Source organism: Ictalurus furcatus, chromosome 23 (genome assembly GCF_023375685.1).
Source record: "Ictalurus furcatus strain D&B chromosome 23, Billie_1.0, whole genome shotgun sequence".
Taxonomy (NCBI): Eukaryota; Metazoa; Chordata; class Actinopteri; order Siluriformes; family Ictaluridae; genus Ictalurus; species Ictalurus furcatus.
Genome location: NC_071277.1, coordinates 16,595,201 through 16,610,289, shown reverse-complemented (window position 1 = coordinate 16,610,289; position 15,089 = coordinate 16,595,201). Strand labels below are relative to the sequence as shown.

At 39.4% G+C, this 15,089-nt stretch overlaps 2 protein-coding genes across 6 annotated transcripts in view; one reads left to right on the top strand and one right to left on the bottom strand.

Annotated features, from left to right (window-relative positions):
* ubr5 (ubiquitin protein ligase E3 component n-recognin 5) overlaps nucleotides 1-4,417 on the bottom strand; it is a 44,820-nt gene extending 40,403 nt beyond the window's left edge. For 4 of the 5 annotated variants that reach the window (XM_053611126.1, XM_053611128.1, XM_053611127.1 and 1 more), the window contains exon 1: nucleotides 4,124-4,417. In XM_053611126.1, coding sequence (XP_053467101.1) covers nucleotides 4,124-4,185 — 62 coding nt within the window. In that variant the 5' untranslated portion in view covers nucleotides 4,186-4,417. The remainder of the gene's footprint in view (nucleotides 1-4,123) is intronic. The other variant, XM_053611129.1, reaches the window with a different exon arrangement.
* Nucleotides 4,418-10,227: 5,810 nt separating this feature from the next.
* Nucleotides 10,228-13,199, top strand: klf10 (Kruppel-like factor 10). The gene is made up of 3 exons (XM_053611592.1): nucleotides 10,228-10,418; nucleotides 10,890-11,475; nucleotides 12,454-13,199. The coding sequence occupies exons 1-3, from the start codon at nucleotides 10,371-10,373 to the stop codon at nucleotides 12,729-12,731; spliced, it is 912 nt and encodes a 303-aa protein (XP_053467567.1). The 5' UTR covers nucleotides 10,228-10,370; the 3' UTR covers nucleotides 12,732-13,199.
* The last annotated feature ends 1,890 nt before the right edge of the window (nucleotides 13,200-15,089 follow it).

The window sequence follows — 15,089 nt, the reverse complement described above, 5'->3', positions numbered from 1 at the left end:
GCAAACACAACGATCACGAAGTATACGAGAAGAATTCATTCCATGATTCAGGAAATGTTTAATAATGGGGGCAGGGTCACTGGTACACATGCTACGACACTAAATATGGCAAGAAGCAGCAGTCAAACAAACACCACCCCCCACAATGTGAGGTGACCTCTGCATCACAGACGTGAATCCGAATGAGACAAAAATGATCAGATGACTGCTGAGATCGGCAAGAAACGGTAGGTCATTCAGACTGTATTTTTCTCAGAGGACGCCTGGGGGGGCAAAAAAAAAACAAACAAACAAAAAAAAAAACAGACATGGCCGACACGGACGAAAATAAAAATCAAAGAGGAGCACCTGTTAAATAAGAAATTACCCCAGGACCCCAAGTTTAATCCCGCCAAAGATAGGGCATTAGAAAAGTTTTTTCGGGGAACGACCTTTCCTTAAAAGTATGAATTGTAGTATGTAGTATATGTAGTATTCTGTAGTATGAATTGAGATGAGTCCTGAAGATTGTGAAATCGCAGCACAAAAATTAAAAAAACCCTGCGAAGACAGTAATGACCACCCTGCTGAAAAAAACAATCATCACAGAAATTCTAATGGTTTCCACTACAAATCATAAGCTACCCATTAAAAATAACCACTAGACATAACATCCATCCATCCATCTTCTACCGCTTACTCCTTTTCAGGGTCACGGGGAACCTGGACCCTATCCCAGGGAGCATTGGGCACAAGGCTAGACATAACATACCACCAATAAATATAAGGCAACGAATAACGAGTAGAGTCCCACTGGGGCCATTACAATTTCCATTAAAACCAATACCATTCCCATTATAACCATCAAAACCATTACAAATTCTAAGGTTTCTATCGGGGGATTTTTCCAGCAGGGCAACCAGATTAAAGACTGACACCATAACAACTCTAGTCCTGAGGGACTGGGTCGAATATCATGTCCGGGTTTTTATTTGTTTGCTTTAATGAATCAGCAAGCATAACATGTTTAAGAGAAATCCTTTCTAACTAAACTAATATACTAATATGTATAATATAATATATAACATACTAACATACATATGTTGAGGATATTCAACAACTCTTCATGTTGAGTTCATACATGGGTTTTTTCCCCACCGATCCCACTGTTTCTTTATTTCCTCCGTGCTTGACAAGGTTCCCAGGTGCATTACCAAAAACTCAATATCTTTCAAAGCACATATACTGATTCAGTATGTGGCAGCGAGGCTAACGGTGCAAAACATTTTGTAATATTTAACAGTAATTCTACACAGTACATTTTTCACATGCCGGCCCTAAACGGGTCTTCGCCTGAGGTCATAAACCGAGCTTGTATTTTTACAGACAGTCATAAAGAATGAATAAACCAATTCACTGAAGTACAACATAAAACAATCATACGATAATGTACAGAGCTGATGTGGAGACCAGGAATGAGATCCAGCATATCACGTGCTCTCAACCTGCGGGCAAAAACGTTTAACACACGGCAAAAACCTGGCAAAACCATCTGGGAGTTTCCTACGACGAAAGACATGACGTTCTTTTCTTAATTTAACGATGACCGAGCGTTGAGCTGTGGTTTTTCAATTAGTTGTTTTATCGCCAACTATATAATGACCATAGCGTTGCTGAATTCTCGATTCTGATTGGTTGTGGGGTGCTGATTAATTTTCCATAACAGCAGCATGGACAGTAGTTCTGGCTGCAACAAGCTGCATCTTATTAACTTCAAAAGAAAGAAGGAAAAAATATGCCAGTGAGGGAATGAAGTCAAGTGATGACAATAAATGGATAAAAAGTATAATGTGTTGGTCATCAATAAATGAACAATTGTAATTGTCAAATCACTGTGGTGAATAGGAAATAAACACTTCGGGACATGGTCCTGAATCATAATCAGGTTGATTATACCACAACCCAGTCTGTCTAGTATTTTGCTGTCGCAGAAATGAACGCAAAATCAAGCAAACTCTGCAGTATTCAGATGAGTTTGCAATTTTTCTAAATTACGGGGAATTTCCGCAGATTTGGGCCAAGACACATAATGTGATGTCATCACAAAGCGGATTCAGTCAAAACCCTCTCCAAGTCAGGCGCATCGAACATGAGTACAGCTAAAGGGTCTCATCACTGCGAAAGACTGTGCAAAACATTTTCATGCGATTGCAATTTCGCCAACTCAAGTAGTTTTCCACCAAAAACAAACTCCAAAAATTGTATCACAATTACTTTTTAAAGCTGCAGCAAAATCGAGTGTTTTTGGTCGCAACAATCACAACAACAACAAAAAAAAGTTGAAATCCTGCACGGACTGACAACGCAACTGAATGCTTGAATCTGATTGGTCCGAAAGATGTGCGTTATTTTCGTATAACAGCACAGCTCCGAAAGTAGTTCCAGCTGTAACATGAGCAACAGGTTACTATTAATGCTCTCGTTCTACTACAGAACTGTTTCTATAGTAACATCAGGTACTCCACATAATCTTAAACTAACAATAAATAGATTTTTTTTTTCCAAAAAGCGTATTTGTTTTCTTTTAGAGATTTATTTGAGATTTTTTGTAACGAGTCTGTTGTAAGCGCTTTGTAACCGTCATGGTGCTGATCAGCACAAGAAATTCTTCAGGACAGAAGAGTTTGTGCTTTCTGGTTTCTCTGGAAAATGAAAAGATGCGTTTTTTAAGCGAGCGAGAGAGAAAGAGAGAGGCTGGTGAGGGAATAACTGTTTATCATAAGTGAGAACAAGAACTAAGTTGGCTCTCGGATGCTTCGCGACGTTAAATCTACCTATAAGATGTCTGATGTTTTTTAATAAACATTGCAATCGCTGTGTTATAAGAGGAATAACACACTTCAACTGCCCAGTGGCAGTAATGCAAAAATAATGCACCCCAGGGAGGAAACAGTAACTCGCTCTGCACAAGGCCTCCCCATCACTGATGATGATTTTCCTATAACAGCACACTGCCAGGGGTTTTATTCTTTACATAATTTCTATTCTGATAAAATTATATTACAGTCTAATAATCTGGAATTGTGTGACTGCTGGATTGCTTGATTCCTCAACAAAAAGATTTTCAAAACAGGAAAATTAAACACGTATATTCAATATCTAGATTTGATATGCAAACACACTGTAAATCCAATTAATATGCAAATCAATATGCTAATATTTTAATGACGTCACCTGTCGCGTCTGGTGAGTTTTTTGCGCGTGAATTTGCTCCTTTCCATTGAAGGAAAAAAAAAGAAAAAAAAAAACAGTTGGCAGCTTTAATGTCGTCGGTCATACAAAAATAACTAAAGCTAAACACTTATAAACCAAAAAAATAATATGTACAAAAAGCAAAACGAGCTCTTAAAGACGGCTTCTTAGCCAAGGTTAAGACAAAAGCGACAGGAAAATAACATGGTGGAGTGTGAACCAAATATAAACTCCTCAACCTCAGGGCCATTACATGTCTGTGGTCTGCGCCTATGCTAAGCTAACTAGTTACCTAACCGGCCTCGGTGAATTCAAACTAGCCACGTCAAAACTAGCAACGCACACTTAACGTACTGCCTGTATGTTGTATTTACGCACTTTTGTGGGGCATGATCACGAAAATTTTAAACATTAGTAACGCTAGGGAGTTTTCTCGCTACTGACAGAACTAGCCGCTAAGCATGCATGGCAACCGCCGAGCGATTTTCTTATTCCCCTATCAAGCTGCATTATTTACGTCAACACCCGGATATAGTCTTAAATCGTGAGACGAACCCGTATTTCTGGATTCTTTGACATTTCCTTATTCGTATAAACTCGTTTAATCAGGGCTCACGTCTTTATTTTTTTCCTTCACCCTCCCCATCCCCCAACCCGCATTGTCCAATCATTCCAGTTAGCTTAGCTAAGCTGCGCGTTTTGCTAGCTGTGTTTAGCATCAGCCGCGGTAACGATTCAGTCCCAACTGCGCCTCTTTTATCAGTCCTAAATTCGCACACATACACATGTTAATAAACAACATAACGCCCAGGCAGATGTGTTTTATTCGGCTGAAGTTATATTTAATCACCACACCCTGGACAAAAAATATTGATTTGTTTGCCTAAATTACCTGTCATTGAGCTGGTCCTCAGTCCCGGGTAACGGGTGCACAACGAAGTGGATAGAGGTCATGATTTAAATCCGAAACAACCCCAAAATATGGGAAATTATCTCTCTGAGTGGGTCTTTTAACACTTTACTAAGTCTGGTCGCGTTATTTCGACACAAATTCTGTTCAAACGTAACAAAAATCCAGCGCCGAAACATCCAACAAGCTCCTACAACAATCCACATGCCGCCATCTTAACTCTACCGACTCGAGCTGCTTCGTTATTTTTTTTTCCCCTAGATCGCTCTTCCGGTCCAGAATAGACACGCCTTGATTTGACTATTCTGCGCTGTGATTGGTCAATTTTCGGTCATCCCGCCCAAACAGGATGCATTTCTGATGCTTATTGGACGAAACGTGAAAAACGTTATAAGGAACCGGATTGGATTTTTGCAGGATAATAAAGCTGGGATGAAAAGAAAAACTTGTAAACCATGTGCTTGGATTTTTGTACGTGTATAAAAAAAATAATCATTAACAATATGTTTCATTTGTTAGCCCAAGCTGGTGCATTATGGGTCAGCCGATCAACTTCGGGGCCTGGTTGGCATCCGATCACATCACACCACCTCTTCGTTGAACGTTTTCAATCTATAATAAGGAAATCTTTACATATGTAGTCTTTTCATGACCTACTAAATGCTTACTGAATGTTTTAATATTGTTATGTGTTAGCTGGGAACTTGTTTACACTCCTAAACAAAGCTTAAATGCTTGATCCATTATTATTCCATTATGCAGGCATTTTTAATCATAACGTTACAGGTTGGATGTTCGATATTCGTGGATATGAGGAAATTAAGGGACCGTCTCTAAAGTTACATACGACATTGTTAAACATGATTCCTACTTCAATAGCATTTGAAGGGAATGACTTACAGCCATATAACCCACTGTAAAGTGTTCATCTAGGTGTCAGCAATGATGCACACCTTTTAGATTTTTGATATTTAATAAAATATACTATTAAATCATATGTAAATATTGCCATGTATTTTATTACTGCATGAGCTCATACACAAAATATACCATAATTTAAAGCTCAATAGCATTTGAAGTAAATGATGTACAGTCACACAACTAACTGGAAAGTGTTCATCTAGGTGTCAGGTATGACGCAATCTAAAATCTAAATCTAAAAGGTGTGCATTATAGCTGACACCTAGATGAACACTTTACAGTTGGTTGCGTGACTGTAAGTCATTCCCTTCAAATGCTACTGAAGTTAGAAACGTGTTTAACAATGTCGTATGTAACTTTAGAGACGGTCCATTAATTCCCGCATATCTGCGAATATCGAACATCCAACGTCAAACCAGCTTTATTCCGGTAATATACACTAACTGTATGAAGTAGACATTGACTATGGTGTTCACATGGAAAGGATGCAAATTAGAAAAATATCAAATGTTCCAAGATTAGTTTTTAGTCACAGATTTATTTTTTTGTGTTGCTTGTTTGTGTGAGTGCACATTACAAAAAAGACATCTGTGGCAGGTGTGTGATCGAGGACATTAATGCAAAATGTAGTTAAATAAGCTAACAGCCACTCTCAATCCAGGTGATTGCCCAAACCTGTTAGTAAATTCAGAGAATATGATGAATATTGCTTCTGGAAAAGGCTGTACAGTCCATGGAACATCTGTGGTTCTATCAGCATAATGAAACATGATGGATGAATGATATGAATAACAAGGATACGCTGGTGTTGATGAGAAGCAGCACTTTCGTGGAGCCTTAAAACAGGTGCTTTGGCACGTCTTCATTCCCTGGCTAAAGTCAACAGGTCTGAGATGAGCAATTCAATTTTATTAGTGGGTTATTCCATCTCAAGTGGTCTGATAATTGCAAAGTTAGTTGCTGAGCCGTTTTTAATCTTTTGTAAGTGATAATCTCTATGTATTGACATTGCAAAACCACTAGTTTTTTATTTTTATTTTACTTGGTTTAACTCCAATGGCCATCTTTGTGTCATGACACACAACAAATTTTGGTTATACAGTTGTTTACCTCAATATCTTGGCTCAGGATGGTCCTAGCTCCTCGGAACAAAAACTGATCTTTAGAGCACATTACAATGTACATGGACATATATAAACATTTTGCATATTCTTGTTCCTTAGACTTAGAACATAAGTCCAAATGTAATGCTCAATATTGCTCATAGTTCAGAGTCAATTTATAACGGGAAAGGTTCGAGTCTCAGTGTTAATTTTTTTAGGGGGTACCTCGGCAAGTATTGTGTGCACGCAGAACATTTTAGGTTTGAGACTTCTCTTATTTTTATATTTTTTTAATAGGGGCAAGAGAGTAATTTTTCAATAGTCCTCTATAATAGTATTCTGCTGTACAAATTGTGAGTTTGAGATCGGAGGTAAACTCTACAGGTCAGTGGACCTCGAGGACCAAATTTGAAGAACCAGCCTGATCTATCATGTTGGTACAGTTGGTATGCGTGAAATGATTTTATCCAAATATGGAATCACAGTGTTCAGTTGGGTGTTTACAAATGAACAGTGTCATAAACAGAGCTGTGGTGTTATTTCTTCTGTGATAAAAGCAGTAAGTGATTACTGAGCTGTAGTTACGTACTGCTTTTGTCACAGGAGAAACAGCTGTATAACTAAAATTTGTTGTGTGTCATGACACAAACATGGCTGTTGTAGTTAAACTAAGTAAAATATCATAAATAAATAAAAACTGGTAGTTTTGCAATGTCAATACATAGAGGTAATCACAAAAAAAATAATAATAAAAATGGTCAAGCAACCACCTTGAGATGGAATGACTTTTGTATGATTTGTATATTTAAATTCCTAATGCGCAGGCCAGATGCACCTGCGGTGAGGAAGAACTATCCGAGATAACATGAAGGATATAACTTGAGAGGAACCAAACAAAAAAGGGAACCCATTGGCATTACAATAAACCAGAAGTCATCGATTATATTTGATATGGGGCCAAATTCTTGCAGACCAAATATTATGCCAACAAAACACCTCAATTTAAAACTTAGGAGATTCATTCATTCAGTCGGTCATTTTCAGTTACACCTTGATCCTGGTCAGGAACCTAGAAGTGGGAACCTGGGGAAGACTGGGCACCATGCACATACACATTTACACACTCACTCACACCTAGTGGCAATTTAGAATAGCATCTGTTTTTGGGAGGTGGGAGGAAACCAGAGAGCCAGGAGGATATGGATATTTAGTCACTGAAAAATGTGGCAAAAAAAGAGTCTAATATAAACACAGTCAAACTCCATCTCTGTCTTTGCGCATTTACTTGAGTAAGATTAAAACGTAATATCCATTAAAACCACTATTACAAGAATGATTTATTTACACAGTGGCTTAGTGGTTAGCACGTTTGCCTCGCACCTCCGGGCTTGGGAGTTTGAATCCCACCTATACCTTGTGTGTGCAGAGTTCGCATGTTCTACCTGTTCTTCGGGGGTTTCCTCCAGGTACTCCGGTTTCCTCCCCCAGTTCATAGACATGCCTTGTAGGCTGAATGTTCGTAGGGTGTGAATGTGTGTGTGATTGTGCCCTGCAATGGGTTGCCATCCCATCCAGGGTGTCCCCTGCTTTGTGCCCTGAGTTTCCTGGGATAGGCTTCAGGCTCCCCCATTACCTCATGTAGGATAAGTGGGAAAACATTGCAGCTTGACTGTTTGACACAAAACTTGAGCTTGACCAATGCTGCACCACCATGGCTTGATACACACACAAAATCTCTTTGAGTTGTGGTTGATTCTGAAGTGATAATCCCTACTTCCTGCAAAGGATATAAATGGTTGTTTATAATTATTACAGCGTAAGTAATAATGAGAACTTCCTTGCCAACGTTAAACGTAACTATAAAAGGATATCAAGTCATTCATGAATAAATAAAATAATTGCCATCATTGACAGATTGCTATGATACAAGATAAATAAAACATTTCGGGATGTGCTGTTATTGGAAAATATCCAACTTCTGGGTGGTAAAAGTAACTCCACTACGCATTGGGTCACATTACACCACACCGTCATTGATTATTTTTATATAACAGCACTTCCTGTAGTGTTTTATTCCTTATTTATTTACTGGTGAACTATCTAGTCAGGGTCTTTTTTTTCTATTCAGAATAATAACAGTGCAAAGCATCTTGGGAGCAAACTGTCCACTCAGAATAACTTCAGAATAGATTAAACTAGAGATTTTTTATAACCGATACCAATACCGATTATGTGCATGTTTATGTGCCCGATAACCGATATGCAGAACCGATATTTATTTATTGTTTTACTTCTGTTTTTGACACAATGATAACTACACCACTGAACTGAACAAACCATTTTATTTATAACAATTTTGTCAATTTCACCTCCTACTTGCATACAAAACAAAACTCTTATTTATTTAGATTATGTGACTCTGTGAGTTTCTCTATTTCTTCGTGCAAAGCTGTTTAAACTACATATCAAGCATTTATGTAACACATCTCATTTGTGCATTAATGGCTATTATGTTAAATAAAGTTTATTAATTAAAGCAAAGCAAGTATACATTACCGGTGCACACCGTTGTTGACTCGTCTCCCCTCAGATACTGCAATGGCAGTCCTGCGCGCAATTCTCAAAACGCCCACTAGATGGAGCCATTTATCGGTGGATCCGATATTACAAACCCGACATCTGATTATGGAACAACGCTTCAATATCGGGAAAACCGATTATCAGTCGATCTCTAGATTTCACCATCGCATTACAGTCCTTAAAACACTACAACAGTGAAAGATTTCTGTCAAAATCCTTCGAGATGTAATCATGTGCGTAAATGGATGTCTTAAATGCAGCCCAATCACAAGATTACAAGGAACAGAACAAGCACCTGTGGCCTCCAGATTAAGCAAACTTGCTTTGTGAATGCTTAATGAAGAACATGTCGTGCTGTGATGGTTACATTTGATCTTCATATGAAAACGTTAATGGTCCATAAAAATACCAACAATTCCAAATGCATTTAATATGACAGTAGGTCAGTTAGCATGTCTTGGCAAGCAGAACACCTGCCATTCAGCCAAATGGGTACAGGAGTACTGCTTGGGGTTGCCAGATTGGTATTAAATGATTAACATAGTTTAAAGCCCACACAAGTTCTCTATAGATCAGGCCAAAGTGTGAATAATAGAGAATGTAAAACCGAGTGATGCTTTCTGTGGCTTTAGACCTACCATTAGGGGAAGTGGTAGCTCAGTGTTTACGACACTAGACTATTAATCAGAGGGTCATGAGTTCAAATCCCATACTGCCAACATGCTAGTGAGCTAACAGCTTGAGGTAATATGGATATTTTTCGGTCCATTGGAATGTTTTGTTTACACTTTGCCATTGCCATATTTGTCGTATTTGTAAGTGTTTCATGTCCTCCCCACTGTTGGTGGCTTTCAGTCATGGCAGTGGTCACACTCCAAGATTTTAACCGGAAACTTCTGACCAAGACATTTCTGATCAATCTCCATCTTAAGACGGCTTTTGAAAGTGTACAAACCCAAAGATGGGAAATCTCATGACACAGACTTATATTAGGGAAAACTAAGCTATGGTAATTTGTGTCTTTAAGTATTTATTTCATTTAAATCAAAATAATTAATTGTATTTTCTATTCCAAATTCCTCAGCCTAGGACAATGATATAAAAATACCTCGAAGGAGGACACCACTTGAAATGGTCCCGTTGACATGTTTGGCTAATAAATCAATGTATCAATTTATAAATAAATTTATTGGCTAAATGTCCTGAGGTAATTTTATTAGCTTTTTGTGCATTAAAAATCATATGAAACATTTTTTAGGATACAAAATGTTTAGAATTAGGAGGTAAAACTCCCAATTTGGCAACACTGATCAGTCGGTAAAGAGGATTCGCGCCAGGGTGGCCCTCGCGAGCCTTCACGTTCTTGGAATGCTGTGTATCACGCCGGTTTCACGCCTCTGATCACGTGCAGAGTCTCTTCTTATTGGCTAACGGCTATAATTCCTTTATCCTGATTGGTCAAAATGGGACCCGTGTCCCACTCACATGTTTGAAATGACTAAATTAGTCTGATTAATATAACAGCTACTTAAATGAGTATGTACTTAACACTTGGAATATTAGAGATAACCTTTACTCATATTTTCTAGATTTAGAAATAAAATAGAGCCTCAGAGTTTACTGTTATGGCTACACTGAGTGAACCTCGTCGAGTGTCATCTCTCCTAAATGATGTAAGTAGCCTGTTAGCACGTTTAATATGTAACCGGAAAACACCTCCTTTTGGCTAATAAATAACTCTTTCGCGCTAATAATGTTTTTTTTATTATTATTATTATTACTCTTATTACTTAAATATATGTTCAATGCGTCCAAATCTCGCATAGCGTTACTAAATAGTAGGTCAAAAAAGTACTCAACTAGTACGCACTACTATTTTAACGCAGGACGTCAGAATTAGGGTTGCCAGATTGAATCAAACAACTCAATTAAATAACTATTTAAACCAGAAAAGTTTACTACAAACTACATCAAATTGTTTACATTACGTTATGGATGTTAACTATATTAGGTATATTTTACTTAATGTAAAGATACTGAGTGGGGTTTCTTATTTAAAAAAAAGTACTTAAACAGCTCAGTAAAAGGAACACAGTGTAGTTTCTGATAAACTGTCTATTTTTCATCTTCAACCGCCACTTCAGTGCAAGACGCCGCCACCCATCTCTCCTTCTGCAGAACCAATTCAGAGTGAAGCACCATGTTTCCAGGCCATCAGTGTGATTCGTCACACGTCTGATCCGCTGCCTCGTCCTTCCTCAGAGACATTCAGCCCCAAACCCTTCCCCCCCATCAGCTCCGTCCAGAGCCGCTGCAGTGGCCCAAGTGACCGGGATTATGAAGTAAATCTTGAACATCTGAACTCTGGCTGCTTCAACGCGGCCTCCGAAACCCCTCCTGGTTTACTCAGGATGCTCTCGGCTTGTCCCGTCACTGTGTCATCTGTAGCAGTGTTCCAGATGCTTCCGTGTACAGTGATCAGCACACCTGCTCCATCCACAGTTAATCCCCCGGTTTTAGCAGCCTCTCATATTCCCACCATGGTATTGGTGCTTCCAAAGTCTCACACACAGCCTCTGGTGGTCACGACTGCAGGTTCAAAGGTCACCGCCATCACCCCCGTCGTGAGGAACCCACCGAGGCTTCGTTGCCACATCTGCACCCACGCTGACTGCGGTAAAACATATCTGAAAAGTTCTCACCTGAAAGCACACCTGCGCACACACACAGGTGAGGGAAGACATTTTCTCATGATCTTTTAATTCCTAACACAGTATTTTTTTTTTTTTTTATACCACGGTGCTGTTGAAATCTCAAATCTGATTGGTCAGAAGGTGCTGATTAATTTCCCATAGCAGCAACACTGGCAGCAGCTGAAGTTCAAATAATACATTTATAATAATGTGTTCTTTCTAGAGCAATAACATAGCACTACAGTGTTGATTGTTTTCCTGTAACAGCACATCCCCAAGTATTTTATTCCACAACAACCACAAAAAAATCTATTAAAAGCTTGTTAAGTTGGGGAGATATAGATTCCTTAAACTGGGAAATAAATGGCTTCAAGACCCAGATGTGATTTTGTATGTTTGCATGGATATATGGGGGACACTGGCTTTGTGGTTAGCATGCAACTCCTGGCTTGGGGGTTCAAATCCTGTATGTGCAGAACTTGCATGTTCTTCCCGTGCTTCAGGGGTACTCCGGTTTCCTCCCCCAAGTCCATAGACGTGCATTGTAGGCTGTTTGGCATTTCCAAATTGTCCTTAGTGTGTGAATGTGTGCAGTCGTGCCCAGCGATGGGTTGGCACCCTGTCCAGGACCCATGAGTTCCCTGGGAAAGGCTCCAGGCTCCCCTGACACCTTGTGTAGGATAAGCGGTTTGGAAAATGGATAGATGGATGGAGATGTATGACCCTTGACTCATGTTTTCTACTCTAGCTCGATAACCAGGATTGGTTGATAACTGCTATGATGTGAAAACGGCTTTGCTATTCCCCGAAATCATCACAAGGTTACCCACGTTACCTATATGAAGGTCACATGGTATCACGTGCTGGTCTTACATAGCTTCCAAACTTACAGTTGAGGTAAAAGATCACTGTGTGAAATAAATTTTCCACCAGACTATTCCTTTAATTGGGACTCTAGCTCATTCTATGCATCACTGCTTAACATCTCTCTAAAGTTCCTGCTTCCTTCCCACAGGTGAGAAGCCATTTAGGTGTCAGTGGGAGGGCTGTGAATGGCGATTCTCCCGCTCAGATGAACTCTCCCGCCACAGGCGCACTCACACAGGGGAGAAACGCTTCACCTGTCCCGCATGCCATCTTCGCTTTACACGCAGCGACCACCTGGCCAAACACAAGCGTCGCCATCATGCGGCCATGAGAGCGCCGGCCTGGCAGGCACAAATCAGCCGGAGCGGCTGCTTCAGTGCAGGAGCTCGAGCTCTCCTCCCCATCACGCTCAAGCCACATGCCTGAAGGAATGCCTCGAAGAAAGAGCACGGATGCTCACGTTAGGATCGGGTACTACACGTTCTTCATGTTCTCTTCGAGTTTGGTTTGGGTGACCATGCACTTTATATGGTATATTAGTTCAGTACAGTATCATCAGTCATGTGCACATAATCGTTTGAGTTCCATATGGAAGAAGGCTAATTTACTGTTAGTGTAAAGAAAAAACATACACTTAAGCACACTCATTTACTGACGGTGTATTGTCAAACAGTTACATTTTCCGTCCAATACGTCTCTCATTTAAAAACACTGTTTGTTTTAGTAAACTGGGAAGCTTGTCCATCGTCTGCTCGTGTCCCGACGTTACCAAGCTCCTCCAACAGCACTTACAGAAACCATACAGCACTTTCTTTAACAATGCAAACAGTGTATGTATGTGTGTGTGTGTGTGTGTGTGTGTGTGTGTGTGTGTGTGTGTGTGTATAATTTATATTCAACATACAACCAAAAGCTTCTAGGCATGTGCGGATAATTAGATACGTCTCGATATGTAACACACGAAAACACGTTATCCCAAACAATCGTTGTCTCTGTGATTGTGTTTCATTCTGATAGAAGCTCCTTAATATAAGAACAGTCTAATTAAAGTCCTTTTTTCAGACAAATATTGAAGCATGTGTCCTTCACCGCATGAGGTTTTTAATGCGTGTTTAAAATGCTGCGCAACGAGAACATGGTAATGAGCACAAGATAATGAGAATATTGTAAACTGCACGGAGTGCAATGTACACTGTCTTTTGTTAGCAACATTTACCTGGTAGATTGAGCACAAAACACTGGAGATGACTGGAAAGCATTGCACAAGTAATAAATAAACACTGATTCCGACCAGCAGAAACAGCGACAGTGAATCGTTTTTATTCATCCCAAGAAAACTATTTTCATCCCTCACGGCTCATTGACACTGTTGTACAGAGGGGCGTTAAACTTCAGTGCCAGCTGTAATTCAGTTCACTTAAAACAAACACCACACAATGGGACAGCGAATAAACTGCATCGTTTCATTTATTCTGGGTTCCCATGTTGGTGTTAGTGCTGCAGTTGTGGATTTTGAGGACTGAAAGATACTCTTAATGCGAACTGGCCTTTTAAAGAAGCAAACGTCAGACAAAAAGCCTGGTTTTATTTTTTCCACTCGTCAACTACATTTAAGAATTAAGATCTAACGTTGACACAAATATGGCTTTGAGTGATTACGTTGATGTGAAAATTTTAAATCAGCTCATGCCTAGAAGCTTCACATAGAAAACGGGGGGGGGGGGGGTTCATATGCTTGGTTGCTCTGCTAAAATGAAGCCATGTAATTGTATTCAATATTGCAGTTCTATTAAGATACAAATTTTGCAGAGAGTCATTTTCACAGTATCACAGCTCTCCAAGTTATTACCGCTGGATAGGAAGTGAGAAAAAAAAAAATACATCACCACACTTGGAGGATATTCACCCGACTTTTTTTACTTCGTGGCAAATAAACAAAACAATTTTTGTTTAATAGTTGAACATTCTGGCTTCGTGAAACATACCTCAAACAAATTAAATTGTTTTAATTAATGGCGCATATTGTTTCCAGAGGGGAAAAAAAAAATTGTTGCTCTTCCTCATGCTTTTGATGGTCTGAATTAATTGAGGCATGGATTTCACTAGTGAAAAACAATATTCTCCACCAAGCTTGTTGCAACTACCTCGAATAATGATTGACAGATCAGCTTTGCAGGATGGAGCCTTATCATGGACCAATTTCTTAAATTTCCACCATAAATATTCCATCGGATTGAGATCCGGTCTGTTTGCTGGCCAGGTCAGAGTCGACCTGCCTTTCCTGAAGAAAAGCTTCAACACTGCTCTGTAGCGAGATGCATTATCATCCTGAAAAATGATTCATCACAACCAAACCTATTTTCTATTGATGGAATGAGGAAAAGTGTCCAAAGTTTCAACGTACGCCTGTGCATTGACTGTAAAGGTCTCCCCTGGTCCTTTACCTGACATGCAATCCCTTATCATAAATGAGTGGGGAAATTTGATTTGTCCAGGCAGTTGTCTTTATATGTTTCATTAGAATGTCACCAAAGAGAAGTTCCATTGCTGAATATCACTTTCATCCAAACTCCATGATCGCTTCTCTTTAACCCACTGTGACCTTGTTTACGTGTTAGTGCTGGTTTTCATTTGTCTTTTCTATACATAAATCCCATTTCATTCAGCTGATTTCTTACAGTTCTGTCACAAACACTGACTCCTGTTTCCACCCATTTCTTTTTCATTCATTCTGTTGTGCATTTTCAAGGCATATCGCTGTACATTTTCTGTCCTGACACTTTG

Excerpts from the sequence above, each read along its gene's own strand:
- klf10 (XM_053611592.1), top strand. The coding sequence starts at position 10,371 with ATGGCTACACTGAGTGAACCTCGTCGAGTGTCATCTCTCCTAAATGAT. Across the intron at positions 10,419-10,889 it reads TGTCATCTCTCCTAAATGAT|TGCAAGACGCCGCCACCCAT; the intron begins GTAAGTAGCCTG and ends CCGCCACTTCAG. Across the intron at positions 11,476-12,453 it reads ACACCTGCGCACACACACAG|GTGAGAAGCCATTTAGGTGT; the intron begins GTGAGGGAAGAC and ends TCCTTCCCACAG.